General features: G+C 54.0%; 1 protein-coding gene across 8 annotated transcripts in view; it reads right to left on the bottom strand.

Annotated features, from left to right (window-relative positions):
- Window positions 1-24,465, bottom strand: part of CPNE2 (copine 2) — a 52,696-nt gene that overhangs the window by 15,274 nt on the left and 12,957 nt on the right. For all 8 annotated transcript variants that reach the window (XR_004346928.1, XM_032613128.1, XM_032613127.1 and 5 more), the window contains exons 2-12: window positions 15,878-16,092; window positions 13,345-13,524; window positions 11,460-11,534; window positions 9,513-9,584; window positions 8,337-8,420; window positions 7,958-8,047; window positions 6,883-6,981; window positions 6,277-6,363; window positions 4,367-4,426; window positions 2,956-3,089; window positions 781-835 (exon numbers count right to left, since the gene is read on the bottom strand). Coding sequence is in view for 7 of the 8 variants with exons in the window: in XM_032613128.1 (XP_032469019.1) it covers window positions 781-835; window positions 2,956-3,089; window positions 4,367-4,426; window positions 6,277-6,363; window positions 6,883-6,981; window positions 7,958-8,047; window positions 8,337-8,420; window positions 9,513-9,584; window positions 11,460-11,534; window positions 13,345-13,524; window positions 15,878-16,057 (1,116 nt within the window). In the remaining variant the exon portion in view is untranslated. The remainder of the gene's footprint in view (window positions 1-780; window positions 836-2,955; window positions 3,090-4,366; window positions 4,427-6,276; window positions 6,364-6,882; window positions 6,982-7,957; window positions 8,048-8,336; window positions 8,421-9,512; window positions 9,585-11,459; window positions 11,535-13,344; window positions 13,525-15,877; window positions 16,093-24,465) is intronic.

The following is a 24,465-nucleotide window of genomic DNA, read 5'->3' as shown; positions in this document are numbered from 1 at the left end:
GAGCTTTCAAGAATGCCAATAACACCCCATGTAGACCCACCCATTGCTTGCTGCATGGCTGGCTCCCCACCTCTCCAGCCACATCTCTCCCCATCCCGCCCATCTTTCATGGAGAGTTCATCACGCCCACCTTCTTTCAGTTCTTCCAACCACCCTGCTCCCTCTGCCTCCCAGACTTTGCACAGGCTATTCTCTCTGCCCTGAACTCTACCTGCCACGTCACCACCTCAAGTCACTCTGCAAACTCCTACTCTCCTTTCCCCTCTTGGCTTAGACCTGACCTCCTCCAGGAAGCCTTCCTGATACCCCCAGGCCAGGTTGGGGCCCTCCTCTAGGGACTGCTGCCCCATTCAGCACTGATGACACTGCCTGTCTTTAGGGCTGCCAGACAGAATACAGGATGCCCAGTTAAATTTGAATTTCAGATAAATAATGGATAATTTTTTAGTTTAAGTATGTCCCAGGCAATATTTAGGACATACTTAAACAACTTGTTTATATGAAATTCAAACTTAACTGGTTTTCCTGTATTTTTATTTGCTAAATCTAGCATCTTCCCCACCTGACTGGGGTACCAGGGGACAGATATCATAACTTATTCCTTGTTCTAGCCCCACTGCCTGCACGAGGTTCAGGCTGAGAAATGCGTGTGGGTTTGGGGTAAACGCAGAGAAGGCAGGGCAACTGGGCCATAGCCCAACCTTTCCAAAGCAGATTCCAGAGAGGCCATACATGCAAATCCCATCTCAGCCAAAAGGAAAACAGTCTGGCTTCACTTACCTTCCAGTCTGGGGGTAACTGCGCCCCAAAGCCAAGAGCTGGAAACATCTTATCACTAATCAGAGAAAGGAGAAAAAAAATACTGTGAGACAACCAGACAGGGGCCTCATCTACCCACGCTCACCCTCCCAACCCCCTACCCAGGGCTGGGCCCACTTTGCCTTGCATACCTCCACAGACAAAAAGAAAAAGCTCACCACCTCTAGAAAAATCTCTGTTTGAATGATCTATTGAGCCCAAACCCACTTCTGGGTATCTGGTGAATAAAAGGCTTGACACCTATGGCAGACATTGCTAATCAACCACAGCACTCCTAGCCATGGGCCTGAGTACAGCTTCTAGATCCTTCTCAAACGGGGACCTTGGCAATCACTAAACCACAGTCATGATGCAAGTGAAATGTACTGGCTGTTTCTTCACGTCCCTTTTATGGCTGGGAAAAATTCTAAAATGAGAACACTGGCTTGGCGTTCAAGACCCTTCATCATCTAGCCCAAGAGCCTAGTCTCATTTTCTACCTGCCCTCCCTCATTCCCCACTCCCCCAGCCCTGGCCACTGACTGTTCCCCAAACACACAGGGCATCTTCACGCTCCAACTTCAATCCTATTACACCCCTTCTTGAACTACCTCTCCCAATCTGTTCCCTGTAGCAAACTCCTACTCATCCTCTAAGGCCCAATTCAAATGGCCCATTCTCTGTGGGTTTCCCTGAGACCCCAGGATGCCTCTCTCTTTGGTGCTCCCATAGCTCCTGTCTCACATGTAAACCGGTCTCTTGGAACCCCACTGATTTCTTCCCTATCTTCCTCCTCAAATGGGATCTCCCTGAGGGCAGGGACTGTATCCCATTTGTTCATTCATTCAACATGTATTTATTGAAGAATCCTCTGGCTGCTGTGTGGAGGACAAACTGTCAGGGACTAGGGCAGAAGCAGGAAGAGCAGTGAGAAGGTTACTGAATCGCTCTGGGCAGGAGGTGATGGTGGCTCAAACAGGCTGGTAGCAGTAGGGGTGGGAGAAGAGGCTGGATTCAAGCATATTTTGAAAGGATTTCCTGAAGGAATGATGGGGGAGATGAGGGAAAGAAAGGAAGTGAAGGGTTTTCAGTGAGTGGTAGTGCCTCTCCCTGAGATGGGGAAGAGGGTAAGAGGGGTAGGGGTGGAGCAAGTGTCGAGTAACGCCTGAATGCCCATGAGAAGGCTCAGCAAAGGGGCTGGGTGGGTAGCTGGATACAAGGGTCTCTGAAGCAGCAACAACAGGCTCCTCCACCCGACCATGCAGGTGGGGACTTCCACCTCCCCTGCTCTGCATGCCGTACCTCTCAATGTGGCCTGGGGTCACAGCCACCCCTTAGGCCCTGAGCCCCCTGGGAGTCAGAAGCTGCACCTTAGGCTGCCTCTCTCAAGGAGGCTGAAGTGCACACAGGATTCCTGAGCCTGCTCTTGTTCCTACCAAATTTGTGGGACCTGCTCCTTTCTCCCCTGCTCCCCATGTGTCCTCCTGGTCATTCCACACTCTGACCTGGAAGTCCGAACAAGCACCATCTGTGACAATGACATCACAACCCTCACGTGATTTCTGGATCCTCCAAGGCCCTCTTGACTTTGCATCTGGCCCAGCCTGTTGGTGGCCACACCCTCTACACTGCTTTCCCTGACTCTCCACTGACCCCACCCCACCCAAAGATCTCCAGGAAGCGTGGTCATGGGAAGAGGACCTACACATGCAGGCTGCTCCTCTGAAGTTCCCAACAGGAGTGAGACTGTTAGACCATTAGGTGGCAGGTACAGGAATCAAAATGTCTGGGTTCCAGTTCCCTGATCTGGGTGACTTTGGATAAATTCTCTATCTACATCCTAGGCCTGTTTTCCCCCAGCTCTAACAGTGGCGGTTGCAGCAATAGCAAACAAATTTCATTTTCTGTCCTGACTCATTTTCTTACTCGGTGTACCGTGTGGAGAAGGATCTCAGTATGGATCTGGGCTCAGTAAGTCAGAGATCAGCAGTTGATTAGCAATGTCTGCCACAGGTATGCACAGGTAACTGCACGCATGTCCTATGCTACTCATTCCTAGGTTTGATGATCTCTGGGTCCCTTCTAGCTTTGAAAAGCTGAACTTCCCAGGATGGATGGAGCCCAAGCTGACTAGTCAGAGTCCCTCCCCAAGCTTACCTGTCATAGTCCTGAATGATCTGCCCAACAGCCCAGATGGCTGACAAATATTCATTGGTGCCCATGGGGTTGATATAGTGCAAAGAGGAAGGGTCGAGGGGATTTCCATTGGAGGCTGTGAAGTCTATCCCAACCTGCAGAGTGGGGGAAAAGGCCACCCAGTGTGGCCAGAGACTCCAGCTCCCTATCTCACCTCCAGGGAACAGACAGGCTGATGGGACACAGAAAGCCCACTTCATCTCCCGGCCCTGACCCACCCTTCCAAAAGATGGTCCAAAACCTGGAAACTTTCTGACTGTATTACTCCTCTGGCTCTAATGTCGTCTGTGGCTCCCTGTTGCCCAAGCATAAAGTCTATTGCCCAGATACGATACAAAGCCAACTAACAGCCCCAAATTCCTTTTCCCCCCTCACTGTCCCAACCCACACACTCATCTACTCCCATTTCGAGGCCTTTTTTCACTCTCTGCAGGGGAGGGGGGCTGTGGTGACCAGTGGGGTTACAGGTCAACAAGGCCAATCCCCTGCACCTCCTTATAGTCCTGCAGATGACTTCCAGCCCCCATGGGATCAGAAGCAGTGATAGAGAGCAGGGAGGCTAGGTGGGAGGTGGGCAGAGTATGGGACCCTGGCAGGAGTTCTCCTCTGGGCTTGAGGCCTCCCTTCGGGTGAGGAACGGGAGAAGTCTATGGGGCATACACTCCAGGCCACCGGCAGAGTGACAGTTCATTCTTCCAATGAGCATATACTGAGCAGGTGCTATGTGCCGGGCACTGAGTGATACACCGAGGGTGGAGGGAAAAAAAAAAAAAACAGTGGCCCCGCACTCAGGACACTCACAGTCACTAGTCGCTCGTGGGACAAGTGAAAAATACTTAAGAAAATTCAGAGTGGCGAGTGCCCAGAAGATAATAAAACAGGAGAAGTGACGAGGAACAGGAGGAATCGGGGGGAGGTGACCTCTGTGTCACAGCCTGCAGGATGGCAGGGCAGCAGCCAAGAGAAGGTTCTGGGGAAGAGCATTCCAGGCAGTGGGAACAGCAAATGCAAAGCCCCAAGACAGAGCAGAGCTTAGCGTGTTGGGGGAGGATCAGTGTGGACGGAGCTGAGTGAGCAAGGATGAGGGCATAGCAGATGAGGCAGGAAGGGAAGTGGGGAGGAATTTGGCTTTTTTTCCTTCTGAGGAAGTGTAACCAGTGACATTCTGAGGGCTGGGCAGCCAGGCCCTGACCTGCAGCTAAGCCCTGACTCAGGCCCATCCACCTATACCCTCTCCTCTGGGCCAGACACGCCCCTTGCCCTGGGGAGGATCCTTCCTGAAGTTTATCCCAAGTCCCTCCTGCTGCAATCATGGCCCAGGCACTTAGGGAGGATCCTCACTGGGGTGCGGTGGGATGGGGGAGAGCCTTACAGTGAACATGAGCTGGCAGCCTCCCAGGATGTAGTCCAGGAAGGAGTAGTCCCGGTTTATCTGGAAGGAATCAGAGGGGTGAGTGGGCCCCTGCCCTGTACCTGAGGGCTTGCCTTCACTTGGCCACGCTCCACAGATGACCTTTGGGGAGTTGTTGCTCTGTGCCCTAACAGGGGTCAAGGAGGCGGAAAAAGGCAGATGGACCTGATCTGATTACAACAAAACCCAAATCCCTCTATGACAAAGCACTCAGAGCAATGGTTACCAATAGGTGGGACACACACACACACACACGCATGATGAGTCCAGGCAGTGTCTCACACACACACACGCATGATGAGTCCAGGCAGTGTCTCTCTCACACACACACACACACACACACACACACACACACAATGAGTCCAGGCAGTGTCTCACACACACACACACGCATGATGAGTCCAGGCAGTGTCTCTCTCACACACACACACACACACACACACACACACACACAATGAGTCCAGGCAGTGTCTCACACACACACACACGCATGATGAGTCCAGGCAGTGTCTCTCACACACACACACACACACACACACATGATGAGTCCAGGCAGTGTCCCAGGGCCCAGTGTAGCCCTTACCAACCTCAACTTTGAACAGAGAGATGCCAGGCCTCTGGCTCAAGGCCTTCTGCTGTAAATTAATAATTAATAAAGCTGCTAAAACATGGTTTGTTTGGATGGTCTTTGCCTCCTTTTGGCAAAGGATACTGGCCTTCCAATTTTGGTGGCATTAGAAAGTTTCCTTTCAAAATAAATGTATTTAAGTAAAAAAAGACAACAAAATGGGGGGACGAGGGGCTGAATACAAAACATAATAAGGCAGGTGGAAAAAATCATGAAGAGGGATGTGAATGACCCAAGTTTCAGAAACAAGGACCCGAAATCATGATGCTGCAACCTGCCAGCTTAACTTCTACAGGGCACTGCTACGTTGTGACCTCACTGAATGCTCACATAAATCCTAGTCTCCAGACAAGGAAACTGAGGGCTGGGGTCGGCCAGCTGGTAGAGAGAGTGCCAGGACTTGGAACCTTCAGGCCCAGCATCCAGGGTTCTTGCTGCTCTGGCCTGGGCTGCCTTCCTTAATGTTCTACCTGATTCCAGCAGATACATGGCCACCAGATATCCGGGGGGCCTGGCCCCTGACCTCAGCCTGGCCACTGCCGGTGCAAACTTCATTGTCTTTTTTTTTTTTTTTTTTTTTGCGGTACGCGGGCCTCTCACTGTTGTGGCCTCTCCCATTGCAGAGCACAGGCTCTGGACGTGCAGGCTCAGTGGCCATGGCCCACGGGCCCAGCCGCTCTGCGGCATGTGGGATCTTCCTGGACCGGGGCACGAACCCGTGTCCCCTGCATTGGCAGGCGGACTCTCAACCACTGTGCCACCAAGGAAGCCCCAAACTTCATTGTCTTTGTGGACTTCAGTGGCCCCAGTTACACCACGGGCCAGTAACCTCAGCCCTCACTAGTGTCACTGCCAGAGCACAGGTCACCCTGGCCGGATATCCTCTGCCCCTCTGATGCTGAACATGCAATGGGCAAGCCTGGGAAGCAGTAACTCCCTATAGTTACGCTCCAACAAGGAAACCCTGGAAGGTCATCGCATGCCCTCCTTGACTTCCACAAAGGAATGTGATATGAGACTAACATTTTACATGCTTTACCTTGTTAACCTTCCCATTCTATAGACGAGGAGACTGAGGCCTTGAGAGGTTAAGCTCAGGTCACAGAGCCAGGACATGGCAGAACCAGGATTTGAACCCAGGCCTTGCTGGCTCCAAACCCAACACTCTGTCTCTTGTGCAGCGATATACCTCTGTGTGACCCCAAACCGGGACTGTGCCCCATGCCCACCCATGCTGGCTCACCTTGCAGGAACGCAGGATAATGATGCCGGAGTTTTTATAGTTCTTCTTCTTCTTCTGCTTCTTGGGGTTGATACACTCAAACTCCCGCTGGGCAACATAGAAGAAAGAGGAGCTCAGCTTGGGGCTTCTGTGGGGACTGACCCTCTCCTGGGCCCCAGAATCTACTCCACAGGGGCAGCATGCCTCCTCCAGGAAGCCCCCCGCCCCAGAAATGTTTCCTGCCACCTTAGGCTCATGCCAAGCTATATCTGCCCAAGGTCAGAAGATGTGCATCTGCCCTCCATCCCCAGACAACTCATCCATGTCATGTCCACTCATGCACCCAGAACTGTTGCCCAGAGCCTGGCTTCTCAGAGTTAAATAGCTCCCCCAAGTACTCACTATGTACTAGGTACTTTACCTGTTTAATCTCATTTAATTCCCACTCTACTCTTCTGCCTCCACTTGACAGATGGGGAAACTGAGGCTCAGAGAGATTAAATGTCTTGCTCAAGGTCATAAGGCAGAGAGGTGGGATCTGGGCCCCAGTCTGCCTGATTCAAAAACCTGTGCCCCTTCCCCATCCCCTGCCGAGGTCCTGGGGTCACGCACATGTGCACATCTTACCGGGATGCCGTCACGAGCCTCACACATCTGTGACACCGAGGTCTGGAACTCACCGATGAAGTCATGGCCCCCGTCGTTGTCATAGTCATAGCACATAACCTGGAGTGGGTCCAGCGAGTCACCCCAGAGCTGCCCCACAGGAGGCACTCGCCAGCTCCTCTCAGCTCCCTGAGCAAATCCCATGCCTTTTTTGGGGGGTGGTACCTCCCTCTCCCCTCCAGATCTGACTAGCTGGCTTGGGATGATGCCGGTAGCTCCTGAACCGCCTCCTGCAGGAAGCCTTCCATGATTGCCGGGAAAAGGAGAAAGGGTGCCCGCTCTAGTAATGGAGGCCATTCCCTCTGGAGCAGGAAGCTGCACACCTCACACACCTGACACTGGGCTGCTAATCTATCTTGGGTTGTGGCCCACCTGGCCTCATGGGCCATGGTCTGGAGTCCTCCCTAGACTGCTATTTTTTTTCCTGAGATGGGCACAAAAAGTCCCAGCTTGATATGCTCTCTAACTTAGCTGCCATGACACTCCTAGAAGGAAGGCAGGGATTGTTGTACCCATTGTACTGACGGGTAAACTGAGGCCTTGAGTGGGAAGCACTTGCCCAAAGTCTCACAGTGGCAGTAGTAGACCCAGAACTAGAACCCAAGTTTCCTGGTGCCCTGCCTGGGGATCCCTACATGGTCTCAGGGCCTCGCCCCACCTCGTCTGCTCTCAGACGTGGCCCCTGAGGACTTAGGGCTTTCAGAGACTAGTAATCATCACCTTCATCACAGCAACAACACTTGGCTGTTTCCAAGGTGATTCTGCATTCATTATCCTAGCTAGCAGCACACAGCCCTCCGGAAAAAAAGAGCAGTCACTCTGTTCCCATTTTAGACAAGGGAATCACAGAGATGAGGGCCCTGCCCAGATCACTCAGAGGGTCAGGGAGACCTGGGACAAGGGCTCAGGTCTCCTGCCCCTCCCCCCACAAGGGTTCTTTTTCCAGAGCTTTGCCAAGGCACCCCCAGGAAGCCTCAGGTAACCAGGAGGCCAGAGCTGGTAGGGTGGGCAGCAGGGTTCCCATAGCCCCCCTCACCTGAATGGGCTTCTCCACGTCCCCATCACACAGGGACACCAATGGCACAGTGAATGGCTTCCACACGGGGTCCAGAGTGTACTTGATCACCTGCAGGACAGTGAGGGGCAAGGGTGAACTCAGGCCCAGGGCCAGTACAGCTCTGGGGTTGGGCCAGCCCAATGGGACAGGGAGTGGCAAGGTGGAGAGACCCACAGCCATGCCTCTGGGGATGGAAGTGAGCATCCCTGTGATGGGGAGGGAACAAGTCCTTTAGGGGCCAGTTTGGGTTTTCCTGTGTACCGCAGGGCTGTGACTGCCTAGCCCCGTCCTGAGCTGTTGGGTGTGGCTGGACTACAGACCCACTGGCTCAGAGACCCCTGGAGCCCCACACACCCACCTCAGTCCTGTGGACCAGCATCCACTTGCCATCACCTCCTGGTTTATAAAACTCGAGAAATGGGTCTGACTTCCCAAAGAGGTCCTGGAGGAAGCGGGAGGATGTGGGTGGGTGAGGAAGGCATAATTCCACCGGATTCAGATGGGGTGGGGGTGTGGCCCCACTGCCTCCCACACCTGGCGTCAGGAGTGAGGGCTGTGGGCAGAGCCAGCCTGGCCCCTCTCCCCTCAGCCTCTGCAGGGCTCAGCAGATGCCCAGGGCAGTTGCAGCCCCCTGGGACCAAGCAGCAGCCCCAGGAGAAACTGCCCCATCCTGGGGTTACCAGAGCTTGGGCTCAGAGACCCTAAGACCCGGAGCCTGTAGAAGTTACAATTCCAGCATCTTCAGTGGGGCAGGACGTCAAGAGGGAGACTGTTCCCAGGGCAGAGGGAGGCACCCAGCAGGATGGGATTTTAATTCATTTTAGTGGGATTCTGAAAAGCAGAAGAGTCCTTTAAACCTCCATTTATTTAAGCAAACATGGACTCTCAAGAGGCTATATTCAAGAGGGGGAGACATAAAATAAATGAGTAAGTAATACATATGAGGCAGAATTAGCGTTAAAGAGACAAATAAAGGAGGAGGGGGTGGGATATCAGGGACCACTGCAATTTCAGGGAAGGCCTCACTAGGAGGTGACGTGGAGGTGAGAGAGGGGCCTGTCATGAGAATATTCAGGGTAAAGAACATCCCAGGCAGAAAAGACAGCAAGTGCAAAGGTCCTGAGGCAGGACGGTGCCTGGTTTAATCCTAGGACAAGGAAGAGGCTGATTTGGCTAAAACAGAATGAAAGTAGGGAATGCAGAAGGGGTGAGGTCAGGGAGTCGGGGGGAGCTGAGGACACATCAGGTGGGGTCCTGTAGGTTACTGTAAGGACCCTAGCATTTACACTACGTGGGATGGGGAGCCCCAACGAGTGGGTTTCCAGCCATGTCTTGAATATCTCTAAGTGATAGGAAACTCACTACCTCAGTGGTGAAGCAGTCCTAATTTGGGGTGGCAGTAGGGCCGTGTGCTATGGACTTGTCCCTGGAGGGGCAATGAAGGTGGTGGCCAGAACCCCCAGGCCACACAACCCCAGGGCTGGGGGAGGGTTCCTGCTCCTTGATGGAGAGCCCCCTCCCTTGCCTGCCTCACCTTCTTGTCCAGCTTCCTGCCCACCAGGCTCAGCGTGATGACCCGATTGTCTGAAAGCTCCTGGGCAGCAATCTGTAAGGCCAGAGGAACGTCGGGGGTCGGGGTCTGTCCTGAGACTCCCTCTGGCCTCCGTTCAGGCAGGCTGGACACAGGTTGCCCCAGGAGTCAATTCTCCAGGGCTAGGAGGGGAGTGGTGGGGAAGAGTAGTGCCAGGTGACCTGGGACGAGTCTCTCGTCTTCCTCAAACCTCAGTTTCCATCTCTGGAAGATGGGGATAATAACCCTTCTGGATATGAGGAATCAGAAAGTGACCCCAATGTGGCTCAAGAGATGGGCCATGAGATGGTGCGGGGGGAGATGAAGCAGGGACCAAACATGGAGGGTGGTCTTGAGCCCTAGAGAGAGGCTCTGGGCCAGCGAGCAGCCTGACAGACCCTCTCATGTCCCCACTGCAGATCCAGGGAGCACAGACAACCACCTCAAAACACCAAGGTGTCGGAAATTCTAACAACTGCACTGTGCAGCCAGGGAAACTGAGGCTCGGGGCAGGCAAGGGACCACCCGAGCTCTCTCTGCTGTCTCGTCAGCTCACACCACTCATCTATCCTCCATGCCCTCCCCATCAGCCATGGCCCTCTGCCCCAGGCCAGCCAGTGATGCACCACCTGGGTGACCTCGAGGCTGCCATCTACCCTCTCTGGGCCTCTCCCTCTCACCTCCCCAGAGTGGCAGGGAAGGCCCTCTGGCCAACAGCAACCCAAGTGGGTAGGGCTCTCCCTCGGCTAGGACTTCCTCTGCTCCCACACCTCTGGGATGGCCTCACCTAACGAGCTATTTGACCCTGAGAACCACAGACAGAGGCCAGGCTAGAGGCCCCTTCTCCCCTTCCCCCCCTCCAGCTGAGACCTGCTCAACAACCCCATAGGGTAGGCCCTATTACTGCCCCCATTTCATAAGAGGACAGAACCCAGGTCTGGAGGCGAACTGCTGGAAACGCTGGAGGTTGGCATACCCACTGGGTGGGGTCCTTCTGGGCTGGCTTCCATGTGGAGGGCAGCTGGCTTGTGAAGGCATTTAGATGGGGAGGTTTTAAACCCCAAGAGATGGGGGAGGCTGGGAGGGGACATTCCAGGTGGCAGGAACAGTGGATGAGGGCCTGGGGTAAGTGCAGGGTATGCTAAGAATTCAGTTTGCCTTGAACACAGGCCATGGACATGAACGGGGTAAAAAACAGCTGAGACTGCTGGGTCCCTCCCAGCCTGGAATGCATGGCTCCACAGGCAGTGGGGAGCCAGGAAGGCTCCAGGGCAGGGGAGTAAGGCCTGTGAACACACACAGGTACAGCCCTCCTCCCTCCAGAAGCCCTGGCGTCACACAGGCTCTGAAGAGGGACAATCTAGGAGCGAACCTCACTAGCTGAACCGCCCAAAGGCACTTCCTCTCTGGGATTCAGTTCCCTCATCTGTAAAACCAGGTTTCCCCGCCTTCCGGAATTCTAATGACCGAAGAGCTCAGCCGCTCAAAGGGCCTGCGCATCGCAAGAATCACTGCGCTTCACAGGGATCACTGCGCATTGCAGCCACAAGCAGAGTTCCGATGGGCAAGGCCCTGAAACGCCTGAAAGTCGCCCAAGAGGCCAGTGCCGGGAGTGGATGCAGGGAGGGCTCTGGAGGCCTCCAGGGAGGAGGAGTAGCGCCCCTGCCTGGGGAGCCACCGTGGGCACCCCTGGCAGTGCCCCCCACTCCCTGGTTTGGCAGCCCCAACACATCATATGTGGAGCCAGGAGCCTGTTGCTAAGAGACCTGTTGCTAAGTTGTAAGTTGGGCCTTTTTACTCCAAACAAAGCTGGTGATTATCTGCCAGTGAAGTGGCCCATTGATGGGGGAGGGCAGTGGGCAGTGTGTGGGGGGCCTGCAGAGAGCAGAGAGCGGGGAGCAGGGCTGGTACCGTAATCAAGCCCTTCCCCGCAGGCTTGTCATTCATCAGCAGCAGAGGCTGAGTGATCTTCTTGCTGGAGACGATCTGGAGGGAGAGAGGAGAGGCACTCACTCTGAGGGCTGGGGAAGAGACCCAGGGAGGAAAAAATCCTCAACAGGCACTGCTCACAGCACTATGCTCCATGCCAGGCGCTGGCTAAACCTCCCCCTGCGTGATCCCCGCCATGGGAGGCAGACAGCAACCACTGCTAACCCCACCAGGCAGCTGAGGAAACTGAGGCCCAGAGAGGTTAAGACACTTGCCCGAGGTCCCACAGCTGGGACAGAATCCCAGCAGTCGGATTCTGCTGACCTGGATGTCCCCAGGAAAAGGCTCTTGTAAGGCTCACTTTCTGGAGACTGCTGAAGGGAGGTTAGCCACGTAACTGCCTCCCCCAGAGTCATCCAGAGACCCCCACCCTCCCTCAGGGTGTGATCCCTGACGGAGAGGATCAAACCCTGACTCCTCCTATGTATTTTCATTGCTTTGAATAGTGAATACATTCACACAGAGTTCAAGGATCAATACAATATAGAAAGGACAAGTGGAACACATTGTGAGTCTCGCTCCCACTGGTCTCTGTACACCCCATTCCTACACCCTCCTTGTGCCACCACAGTTCTGTTTCTTGGGGAAAAGGCCAGTGTTTCTTTGTGCCAATGTGAGCATGTTCCTAGTCTCCCTGTGCTACTTCTTCTCCCTAGGTCCACTCTGCCCTTCTCCACCTTCTCTATGCCACTGCGGACTGCATCACCTGGCTCCCCTGTCTTACAGCTTGTTGGGGTTCAGCCAATGGGGGTGCCAGCAGGAGCTAGGAGAGCAGGAGGGGAGAAGGGCTGGGCTGAGCCTTGGCGGAAGGTTTGTTGCTCATCATTGGCCTCGGCTCCAGTCCAGAGGCCTCCCCGTGGTGGCCACAGCTCTCCCCAGGACCTGGCAACACCACTTCCTGCCCCGCCCCTCCCTCCAGGCTAGGGGTGGCTGGGCTTCTGGCAGGTGTCAGCCCTGTAAAGGTTTCCTCACCCCTTGTCGGTTCCTGCCCCTGCCCACTGGTCCTAGAGCTCTCTCCTCGGTTACCCTTTGAGGGTGTAGACACATGGCGGGGACCCTGAGAGACACACCCCACTTCTTACGTAACTGCTGGGCCCTTGCTTTTTTCATTGAACATCATCTCCGGGAAGGCCCAGGGCATTTCAGTCTCCACTAGAACCTCTCGAAGCATTTTCCGTTTTATTCACCCACCATCCCTATAGACTGGGCAGAGAGCTCATCACTATCCGCAAGTAAAATATGGGGAGAGTGAGGCTCAGAAGGGTGTGGGGCTCGCCCTAGGGCACATAGCCATTAACAATGATCGGAACTTGTATCAGGAGCTCTTAGCCCTGCAACCCCCATAAGCTCACCAAGGAGTGAGCTGGAGGGGGAAATGTGGCCCACAGAGGGAAAGGAAGATGCCCAACGTCACACAGTGAGCCAGCCATCAAGTGGGACTATCGTGGGTGTCTTGGTTGCTGGTCAGATGCTCCCATCCCAGGAAGTCAAGACCACACTTGCTTACTTCTACCACTGAGCAGCTCTGGCCACAGGGCGCCCCACTCCTGTGTGGCACTGTGCTCAGTGTCTTCCGAGGGGAACTCTTCAGCCTGGCCCCAACCCCACCTGCCTACTTCCCCCTTTCTGTGCCTGCTGGCCCCCAAGGCTGTCCGCATTTGTGATGCCACCTCGGGAGCCAGGCGGGAAAACAGGACCAGGGAAAGCAGGCAGCAGCAGACTCTCCAGGGGGCTGCCCATCCTTGGGAGCCAGGTGACTTATGGCAGCACTGCACTGACCCCGCCCTCCTGGAGGAGCCCGGCTCACCGTGCCCAGGCTGCAGGAGAACTGGCCCAGGAAATCATGCTCCTCGAGCTGCGTGCTGGACTTGTCCTGGTCAAACAGGGCAAACTTGAGCTTCTGCACCTCCTCAAAATGGTAGTCAAGGACGAACTTCTTGGAGAAAGCGGGGTTGAGGTTGTTGACTGCAGTTTCTGTCCTGTCATACTGGCAGAGGGCAGGGAAACAGGTGTCAGAGTCAAGTAGCTGTTTCAGCCCTTCTTGGGCTACAGGGAATCATGGTGCTTACTTGCTAAACACCCAATTCTGTGCCAGGCACTCATGGCCAGTTACCCAGATGGCTGAAACAATCATTACTCCCAGCTCACAGATAAGGACACTGAAGCACAGAGAGGTTAAGTGACTCACCCAAGGTCGAACAGCTAGAGGGCAGGGCCAAGATTTGAACCCAGTCCTGACTCTACCATTCACACTTTTTTTTTTTTTTTTTTTTTTTTGCAGTACGTGGGCCTATCACTGTGTGGCCTCTCCCATTGCAGAGCACAGGCTCCGGACGCACAGGCTCAGCGGCCATGGCTCACGGGCCCAGCCGCTCTGCAGCAATGTGGGATCTTCTCGGACTGGGGCACGAACCCGTGTCCCCTGCATCAGCAGGCGGACTCTCAACCACTGCGCCACCAGGGAAGCCCACCACTCATACTTTTAACACACTGGTCCTGACTCCATACCCAGGTTCCAAGGTAAGAGGTCGGACCCTGTCCCTGCCTAGGTTAAGTGACAGAGGGAGTCCCTTTTCCCATCTGGACCTCAGTTTCCCCTTCTGTAAAGTGAAAGGATTTGACACCTGTGGCTTTCATCCTTTATATTTGGGGAGAACCCTTTTTTCAAACCACATTTTACATGGAAGCTGAGAGAAGAAACAGAGAGAAGGAGGGGTACTTAGCGGGGAGGTGAGGTCAGGGGTTCCCCATCTCCCCGGAGGCAGGTGTCTGTACCCTCCTCAAACCCTGGAACGTCAAAACCAGGAACCGAGCGTCCCCTACCTAGAGTGGAGACCGAGGCCTGGGGAAGGGCAGGGCCTTGCACTGTGGGTCTCTGGTGGGGCTGGGACAGGAACCCCGCCTCCCGGCCTCTCTGCACTGAGGCCCCAAACCGCGGAGTCTGGGTGACAGTCTATTTTAGGGCCTGGGCTGTGTTGATTTTTCCTCCCACCCATCCCATTTCCAAGGGCCAGAGAGCAGCAGGGACGGAAGAGGTCTTGGCCCTGAGCTATTTTTAGCCAGGGTGTCTGGCCTGGGTGGGAGCGAGATTGTCAGGGAGGGTGGGGGGCATGTCATGAGTGGGGGTGGGTGCAGTGGGGGAGGACATCATTCCCCGAGGGGCAGGGGCGGGGGGAGTTCCGGAGACCTGTCAGAGGGGACTCTGGACATGCTGGCCTCAGGCCTGGGGCTTCCCCCAGCAATCCTCGGCTGACCTCATGCCCCACCTCCCACTTCTGGCTGTACCACCAATGTGCTCGGTAAGACAGGTAAGTCCCTCCCCGCTCTGGGCCCCAGTTCTCCTCTGTAAAATGGGTCAACAATCCCAGCCCATTTCCTTGGCATCAATAAGAAGGAGCCAACATCTGTGGAAATTTTTTGTAAACCACAGTATGTTCTGTGGGACGCCCACTGAGGCCTCATTAAATAACTATGAAAAATAGAAACATATTTTGGAAATTTTATATGCATGTAAAACTGTCTGGAAGGCTGGATACCAAACCATTAACAGTTGGTTCTCCCTGACAGGCGGGTTCCCAACCATTTTGATTTTCTTCTCTAGGTCTACCTGGATTTTCTAAATTTACTGCAATGAATATAGACCCCTTTCGGAATAGGAAACAAAGCCATTTTTAAATGTTGAAAGTCTTAACAGTTTGGATTTCTTAATAGCCTTCCTTAAGCTGCATCTTTCCCCAGCCCTCAGGCAAAAGTCTTGCAGCTCAGAAGTCGTTGGCTGTGGCACCATCAACATCCCCAGCTCTGGGACTCTCCAAGGTAGGCAGGGAAAGAAAATCCTCATTTCACAGATGAGGAGACAGGCTCAGAGAGGGATAGCCACCTGCCCAAGGCCACACAGCAGGGAGTGACAGAGCTGGGTCTTGGTCCAGCTCTGGGACCAAAGCCTGAGTTCCCTATTTCTCTGTTTGCTCCTCACTGACTGTGCTCATTTAGGAATAAGAGGGGAAAGTTATTTTAAAAATGAGAGCAAGCATTTTGCAAAACTCTAAGGTTTTAACTATATATTATAGTAACTTAAAGTATTATAGAACACTAAATATAAAATTATATAAATATAAATCTATGAATTATAATAAACACAAATATAATTATTTTAAGTACTGTTATAAACATTTTAAATAAAATATGATTTTCAGAATAACAATTTTCTAAGTAACCCCCAGCCCACACTGCAAGTACTTCCGAAGGCCTGACCCCAGGTCCCTGGGATACAGTGAGAGCCCCTCCCCAGCGACCGAGCCACCCTCCACCCATTGCAGCTGCACACAGAGGGGCCTCACCTCGCTCCACCTGCCATTATTCTCTGTGAAGAGGACACAGAAGGGGTCGGACTTAGAGGTGACGTCCCGGTCCAGCAGGTTCTGGCCGCTCACTGACAACTCCACCTTGCACACGCAGTACTGGGAGCCCACGGGGACCACCCCCGGTGCTGGGGCACCTCCACCCGGCGTGTAGGCCATGGGGGTCAGCAACGGCGGCAGCAGCTCCTTGCAGTCTGAGGGGACAGCATTGGGGGTCAGAGAGGGGACAGACACCTGCTGCGCCACTCCACCCCGGGGAGGTGTCACCACCTGACCCTCAAGGTGTGGTTAAAGATGGAAGAAAAGGAGTGTGTGTGGGGCGGGTGGCAGTGGGGAGGATGACATGGGCAAAAGCTTGGAGAAAGAATGCAGGAAATGCGTGAAAAAGGAGTCTCCGGTAGATGTGTTTAGTTTGTCTTTAAAGTCATTCTCTGCTTTGGTCCGTCTTTACCTGTGAGATACACACAGGTCCAAGCTGCCCCTGTCAGATCAGCAACAAATCACAGTGGACACAGGCATCCCAATCATTTTGCCAGGAAAACCTGGGCTTCTCCTGAGCAATTGACATATCGGCATCTTGCGGCTACGACGGAGCTTGTAATTGCTCAGGTTTCCCTCAGTGCTTTGGCCGCTAGGAAGCTACCTTCTGGTCACTTATCCGAAACTTGACTTTGTTCATTATCTGTCTGGTTCATCCTGTATCACCAGCCTAAGCACAGTGACCGGTCCATAGGAGGCACTCAGTTTACATTTGTTGGATAAAAAAAAGGTACGTATATAAATCAACGAATGCACAAACGCTCCATATCGCTCAGATCTTGCCTGAGTTGGTCCTTATCCTCAGCTCTCTGTGCCTCAGTCTCCTCGTGTGCTAACGACACATCATGACACAGTCCTACAAGGTGTGGTCAGATCTTATTTCCACTGGCACATCTGAAGTTCACCCAGGCCCGCCTTCCAGCATCAGCCACCCGGCAAGATGTCCATTTTGGACATCCCTATTCCCCGTTCCCCTCGGCGGGTCACAGATTTGCTCATCCCTCCCTGACTTGGCACGGCCACCCTGCGGCACACACGCAGCTCTCCAGCCTCTCCGATGGAAACTAGTTTTTACACGACAAGAATAAATACTGCAGGCAAACTGCAGTGCTGTGCTGATGCTCTGGACTCGTGTGACTATAATGAGGTTCTGTTCTAGGGACAGACGGTGGGAGGGAGGAGGCTGAGCACTGGCTTTGTAACTGTCCAGGTCCTCTCCCTGTCAGGTATGCCCAGGGCGCTGTGTCTGGAGCGGAAGAGGGGACCGCGCTCACGCAGGCCTCCTGCAGACCGGGGCTGCGTGTGCCCAGCGAGGGGCTGGCGCTCAGGAAGCGGGCTGGGGTCAGAGGGAGAGGGAGCGGGCCCAGCACTGCCACTGTGGCTCGGTCCTTCCCGCTTGGATCACAGCCACCTCCTCGCCAGCCTCCCTGCTGCCCCTCCTTAGTCTAACCACCCCTAGTCCCCACAGGGACTAGAGTGAGCTTTGAAAAACACAAATTGGACCATGACACCTCTCTGCTTAAAACCCTCCAAGACTTCCATCACTCTCCGAATAAAGCCCCAGCTCCCTCTGGGAGCCTGGAGCCCGAAGGACCTGGCTGCCTTCCGCAGCTCTCAGCCAGCCTGGAACATGAGGTCCTAGAGGGCTGGAGCTGGGTAGTCTTCTTACCACAGGATCCCAGCTCTGGCACACGTCTTGGGACTTGGCAGACATTCAGTAAACACTCTAGAGTGAATGAACGAGCCTCAGTGTCCCCCTCTGGAGGGTGAGGCAATTTTAGGACCTGCCCCGCCAGATTTGAATAAGGATCGGAGACATCATGCGGGTGACGTGCTCAGCTTGTAGTCAGGGCTGGTCAGCATGGTCAGGTGGGTTAATGCTCTCAGAAGGAATGGCCTCCTCTCACCTCCCTCCTCTGGGGCAGTGCAGGGCCAATTACCCACTCGACAGTCAGGGGATCAGATACTAGTCACGGAGTTGGAACCTGGCCTTTGTGGGTAAGTATTTGGGGGCGGGACTCGTCCACACAGAGGCTGAGAGAACACCTGTTTATGCTTACAACTACCTGGGGTGGGGTGGGGGGCACAAGAGTCACCCCCATTTTGCAGATAAGGAAACTGAGGCTCAGAGCAGAAGTCACCTGTACAATGTCACACAGTCAGGAAACAGAGGCAGGCTGTGAACCAATTTTCCAGACTCCCAGGCCAACGTACGGCCTTCTGGCCAGGGCCAGGGGACTGCTGGGCATGGTGGGGACCTAGAACCAGGTGGGGGCATCTGGGGAGTCAGCCAGGCCAAAGGGAGCCTGAGGCTAAGAAAACCCCGGCGCCCCCAAGGTCACCAGTTACCCTGCCCGCACCCCCGTCTCTCTGGGGTTACCCTGCCCGCACCCCTGTCTCTCCCATCATCACTAATGGGGTGGATTCCAGCACACCCACCCCTCTCCACCTCACAGGCCCCCTTCATGACATGCTAGATGCCATTTGGGCCACCATCCCCCATACTGCCAAGTCAGAGACCTCTGTTTTCATCCCGTACCTGAGGGGTATCAGGTACACACACCCAGGTTCACACATTTCCTTATGCACGTCACACCGATACGAACACACACACATGCCCACAGGCTAACAGATGCAAAGGCAAGCGCTTGTATGGACACTCTGGGGCCACTTCTCCCCCGCCCTCCCCCTGGTCTGAGCTACCATCATCCCTCGCCTAGGTTACTGCACTTCCTCCTACCCCTCACTGGCTTCAGCCTGGCTGAGGGTGTGGCCAGGAGGGCCAGGTCCAGGGGACAGTCGGGCTGGGCGGGGCTCCTCAGAGCCCACTGTGGCCCCACCTGGATCAGCTTGCAGGCCCCAGAGAGAGTGAGTGATGAGTGGGCGGGGAAGGGGGCAATCCTCCCCCAGCTAGGGGCAGGTCCCCCATCCCCAACTCACCCTCTGCTTGGAAGCTTCTGGATCCCCGAAACGGGGAGCACATGATGTCTGGAGTTGGGGCAGGCGGGGGTCAGAGTGGGCCCCTCTGTGCCAGCCAGCAGCGGGCGGGCAGGCCAGACCCTGAGGCCTGACGCAATGGAAAAAGAAACCACGGCTTAGGCTGGGCCGGGCCCCCTCCCCTCCTACTCCAGCAGGAGGGCAGGCAGGCAAGGTGTCATTAAGGGAGGCTTGGGCCTGCCATGCGCATCTAGGTAAGATGGAAACGCTCCCTGGTGCATCACCGCAGTACAGGTAATTTGAGGTTTCAGGCTGGACAGGGGGCCTGGGGAGCTGAGGCCTGCTCGTGGATGGTCCTGACTCCTGGCCCAGATGGACACAGGCCTTCTGGGGTGACCAGAGCCCCGGGGAAGGAATTGGAAGGCGGGGATACAAAACTAGCAGTCCCTTTTACAGATGGGTTAACTGAGGCAAAGAGCGGGCAGGGTGTGGGAATTCCCATTCATTCATTCAGCAAACATTCCTTGAGCACTCTCGGGCTTCAACAATGAACAAGACTGAGGCTTAAGCTCCCACAGGGTCCGCTGGCCCGGCTCCTAAGACATCTTACCCTTTCGGCAGAAGAACAGGATTTGGAGACTCTGATGCTGAGTCACAGGTCTAGAACATTCCAGTTTTAGCCAGAAACCTAGGAACCCATCCTCCTTGACCTCTCTCTTTCCTTCACCCCCCATATCCTACTACTGCTGTCGGTTCCACCGCCAAAATGCGTCCAGCATCGTCCCCATCTCCCCGCTTCCACTTCCCTGGCCCATGTCAGGTCTCCCTGAGCAACCCCAGCCCCCAGACTCCCTCTTTTCCATGCCCCGCCAGAGCCAGAGGGAGTCTTTAAACATGCAAATCAGATACTACCACAGCTCTTCCAGAAAATCTCCCAGTGGCTGCCCTTCCTTGTCACACGATCCAAATCCTCCCCAGGCAAACAGGGCCTGACCTGACCCCACCTTATGCCACACTCTCCGTCACTCCCTGTGCCCCAGCTGCACTGGCCTCCTTCTGCTCTGCAAATATGCTAACCTCTCTCCTGCCTCAGGGCCTTTGCACTTGCTCTTTCCCCTGCCAGAAATGCTTTTCTTCACATGGCAAATCTTTTTTTTTTTTTTTTTAATTGATTTATTTGGCTGTGTCAGGTCTTAGTTACAGCATGCAGGATCTTTCGTCGCGGCACGCGGGCTTACTTCCCACGTCATGTGGGATCTTAGCTCCCCGACCAGGGATCGAACCCGTGTCCCCTACACTGGAAGGCAGATTCTTAACCACTGAACCACCAGGGAAGTCCCATCACATGACAGGTCTTAGTTGTCAGCTTCACGTCACCTCCTCAGGAGCCTTCCTTGGTCACCCAAGCTAATCTCAGCCCCACACTGGTTCCTTCACAGATCAATGCAATCTACAACCATTTTTACTAATTTGTCCATTTGCCTTGTGTACTGTCTGGAATGTAAGTTCCACAAGGGAGGGATCACTGTTTCCCCAGCACCTAGAGCAGCACCTACACTGTGGCAAATGAATGAGGAAGGGAGCCCCTCAGGCAGGCTCTTTAATCTGCAGCCCCAGAGGAATCACAACCACCTCCCGGCTACACACAGCACTTGAGGGATCATAAAGCCCCTTCTCAGTCCCGGAACCATCATAACTGCTCCAAGAGGCCAGCACTAGAGGGGTTCATGTCCCACTTCACAGAGGTGGAAACCAAGGCCCAAGAAGGGGGCAGTGGTGCTTCTAAGCCAGCGAAGAATGGTGCTGAGGCTAAGAGCTAGGGCTGCCCTACTCCAACTTCCCCGCCCATCACTGGCCCCAGCAGCTCAGGACCCAGGAGCCCGGCTGTGCATCCCACCCACCGTGGAGAAGAGACGCCAAGGTGGCCTGCAGGGGCCCCGGTTCAGAGACGGGCAGTGACAGGAGACACCAAGAGAGGCAGGTGCAGGGAGAGAGCCGGTAGGGGGCAGGGGAGGCAGCGGCTGAGGTGGAGACCTGGAGACCCAGATGGGGAAAAGGGAGATGGGAGGGGCAGGGCCGAGGTGCCCCCCACTGCAGGGGCAAGTGCAACAGTGGGAGGGCCTGTCAGAACTGGGGGGCATCCTGTGCCCTCTGAAAAAGCATGCTCAACCAGATATCTGAAAAATGAAATTCTGTTTTCAGTGCCACCTGCAGAAAGTAATGCTCTACAGTCTTGTTGGCAGCAGTTACGAGGACAGGGGTGCGGTCCTCTGGTCGGTACTGTGCTGAGGGTAAGAGCACTGACTCTGGACTCAGACTGCTGGGCTTGAATCCCTGGTTCTGTCATTTACCTGCTGTGTGATCTCAGGCAAGTTACTTAACCTCTCTGGTCTTTGTTCCCCTTCTATAAAAACAGGAACAGCAAAAGTGCTTTCATCAGGTATTGACGTCGAGGATTAAATGAGGTAAAGCATTTAGAATGACACTATGCAGCTTGTGCTATCATCAGCGATTCTTGATGACTGGGGGCAGGGGGAGAGGTGTGTGAAGTTTACGGTGTATGTAAAGGGGACCAGGAGTGAAAACTCGTTGAGGATATGGTTCTAGGCTCCCTTTCTCAGCTGGAAGACACAGCTCAGAGATGTCAAGGGAGACCAAGGTGGTAGATAGGGGGCCAGGGAGGGAATAACAGACTCAGACCCCACACCCACACACCCTTCAAGGTGCTACTCTCCTGGGCTGAGGGCTCCTGGGTCTTCATCATGCAGCAAATCCTGCTCAGTGGGGTCTAATCGGTGACAACAGAGGATCCTGGGGTCGCCTCAGGCTCTCTCCGCTCCAAGGGTGGTTCCCGGATGGGCCTCCTCAGCATCTCCTGGGAGCTTGTTAGAAAGGCAGGTTCCTGGGCCCCAAACAGACCTGCTCAGAGTCCCCAGAATGGCATCTGTGCTTTAACAAGCCCTCCTCGTAACACACAAATCCCAGAGGGGTGGGTAGGTGAGGCAGATTCTGACGCAGCAGGTCTGGGGAAGGACCCGAGAGTCTGCATTTCGAACAAGCTTCCTGGCGCCGCTGAGGCGGCCCATCTGAGACCACACTTTGAACACCAAGCTCCTAGGCGGGAGGCTGCTACACGGCCCACCAGTGGCTGACCATACCCCAGGGATGGCTCTGGTTTAGCCCGCTCTTGGCCTAATTAGGCAGATGTCATGCTTGGTCCCCATACAAGCCCTGCCAACTTCACACGCTGAGTTCCCGCAAGGTCTCGGCAGACGTCTGAGTTTGCAGCCTCTGGTCTAGATGGTGACACTCTGGTAACTGGAACCCTCGGCTAACCAGATGCCTGGTCCCCACTGGCCCTGATGGCTGCATTTACTGAACTTACAGGGTCAGAAGATGCCTTGAACGCATCCAGATCTAAGTTGCCTCCTTCACCCCATCTCCCAGATGAGAAAGATCCAGGAAGACAAATGGCAACTGTATTAGGGTTCTCCAGAGAAAACAGAACCAATAGGATATCTACATATATAGAGAGAGATTTCTTTTAAGGAACCGACTCATGAGCTTGTAGGAGAAGACAAGTCTGAAATCTGCGGGGCAAAACTGAAGGCTGCAAATTCAGGTTAGAGTTGACATTGCAGTCTTCAGTCCGAAATCCACAGGGCAAGACAAGCAGGTCGGAAACTAGGCAAGGTTTCTATGTTGCAGTCTTGGGGCTGAATTCCTTCTTCTGGGAGAAACCTTAGTCTTTGCTTTTAAGGCCTTTGATTGGATGTGGCCCACCCACGTAATGGAGGATAATCTGCTTTAATAAAAGTCCACTGATTTAAATGTTAATCGCATCTAAAAAAATACCTACACAGCAACATCAGACTAGTGTTTAACTGAACAACTGGTCACGATAGCCTAGCCAAGGTGATACATAAGATTAACCATCATAGCAACCTTCAGGTCCTAGAAGACCTGCCGTGGGACAGGAAAATAGGGTGCTGAGGCTAGAGTTCTCTGCCAGCCCTTCCTAACTGTGGGAGCTAGGAGAGCCCACTCCCACCCTGTCAGCTGGCAGGGAAGAGAGGGGGTGGTATGGCTGTGGTGATGGAGACAGGATATAAAATGAGAGGAATAATAATGCTTGCCCCAGGCCCTGTGCCCAGTGTGTTATGGACTTTAACTTCTATAGCTTCACAACATCCTTGAGCGAGGTGTTATCACCACTCCCATTCTCCAGAAGAGCAAACTGAGGCTTGGAAGGATGTGCATTCCAGAGCCTCTGCTAGTATGACTCAGGACAAGTCATTTGGTCTTGCTGAGTCTCAGTTTAGTTTTCTTATCCATCAAATATAAATTACAGGGGCTTTCCTGGTGGCGCAGTGGTTGAGAGTCCGCCTGCCGATGCAAGGGACACGGGTCCCTGCCCCGGTCCGGGAAGATCCCACATGCCACGGAGCGGCTGGGCCCGTGAGCCATGGCCGCTGAGCCTGCGCATCCGGAGCCTGTGCTCCGCAACGGGAGAGGCCACAACAGTGAGAGGCCCGCCTACCGCAAAAAAAAAAAAAAAAAAAAATGTAAATTACAAAATGCCTGACACACTGCAGGTACTCGCTCAAATGAGAAAATCCTCTCTGGGACTCCCTACTGTTCTCAGGACAATGTCCAAACACCCTGATAGCTGCCACACCCCGCCCCCCCACACACACTGCCTCAACACATTTCTGGCTCTAGCTATGCTGTTTACTACACAGAGTTCCAACAGTACTTTTTCATGCCTCTGTAATTTTGCACATGCTGTTCCATCTGCCTGGCATGCCCTTCCCCCTTCTTCACTTAGCTCTGTCATTCTTCAAACTCAGCTCAGCAAAACCAAATGAAATCAATGCCACTATGCCTTCCTGCCCCCACCCCCAGGATAAAATTTAAAAAGCTGGCGATACCAAGTGTTGACAAGGATGTGGAGCAACTGGAACTCTCACGTGTCACCAACAGGAGTGTAGATTGGTACAACCGCTTTGGAGAAATGTTTGGCAGCGACTACAAAGCTAAATAAGTGCATCCCTTATGATGACCCAGCAACGCCCAGCAGAAACATGCAATATGTTCACCAAAAGACACACCGGAGAACTTTCAGAGCAGCACTATTTGTAACAGCCCCAGGCCGGGAGTCCCCTAAATGCCTATCGTCTGGAAAAGGGATAAATAAATGGTGAACGTGCACACAGTGGACCACACTGCCACGAGCACGAAGGAAGCACGAGGACAGCAACAATATGAATAGGTCTTATGAACATACAGAATGCAGGAAGCCAGACGCAAAGGGGCGTGTCATCCTGTATAATCTCATTACATGAAGTTAAATCCAGGCAAAACAAGTCTATGCTGCTGGAGGGGCATTGCAAGATAGTGGGGGAGGGTGTGAGTAACCGGACGGGGCTACCAGGGGGCTTCAGTGAGGGTCACGTTTGTTTCTCAATCTAGGGGCTGCTAACACGGATGTTTTTGGTTTGTGAACAGTCATTGAGCAGGAAGTCTGCTCTATTTTGTATATTATACTTCAAGAAAACATTTTTTTAAAAAACACAAATTGGGGACTGCTC

Source organism: Phocoena sinus, chromosome 19 (assembly GCF_008692025.1).
Source record: "Phocoena sinus isolate mPhoSin1 chromosome 19, mPhoSin1.pri, whole genome shotgun sequence".
Classification (NCBI taxonomy): domain Eukaryota; kingdom Metazoa; phylum Chordata; class Mammalia; order Artiodactyla; family Phocoenidae; genus Phocoena; species Phocoena sinus.
The sequence above is the reverse complement of the archived record's forward strand: the minus strand, read 5'-3'. Positions and strand labels throughout refer to the sequence as shown.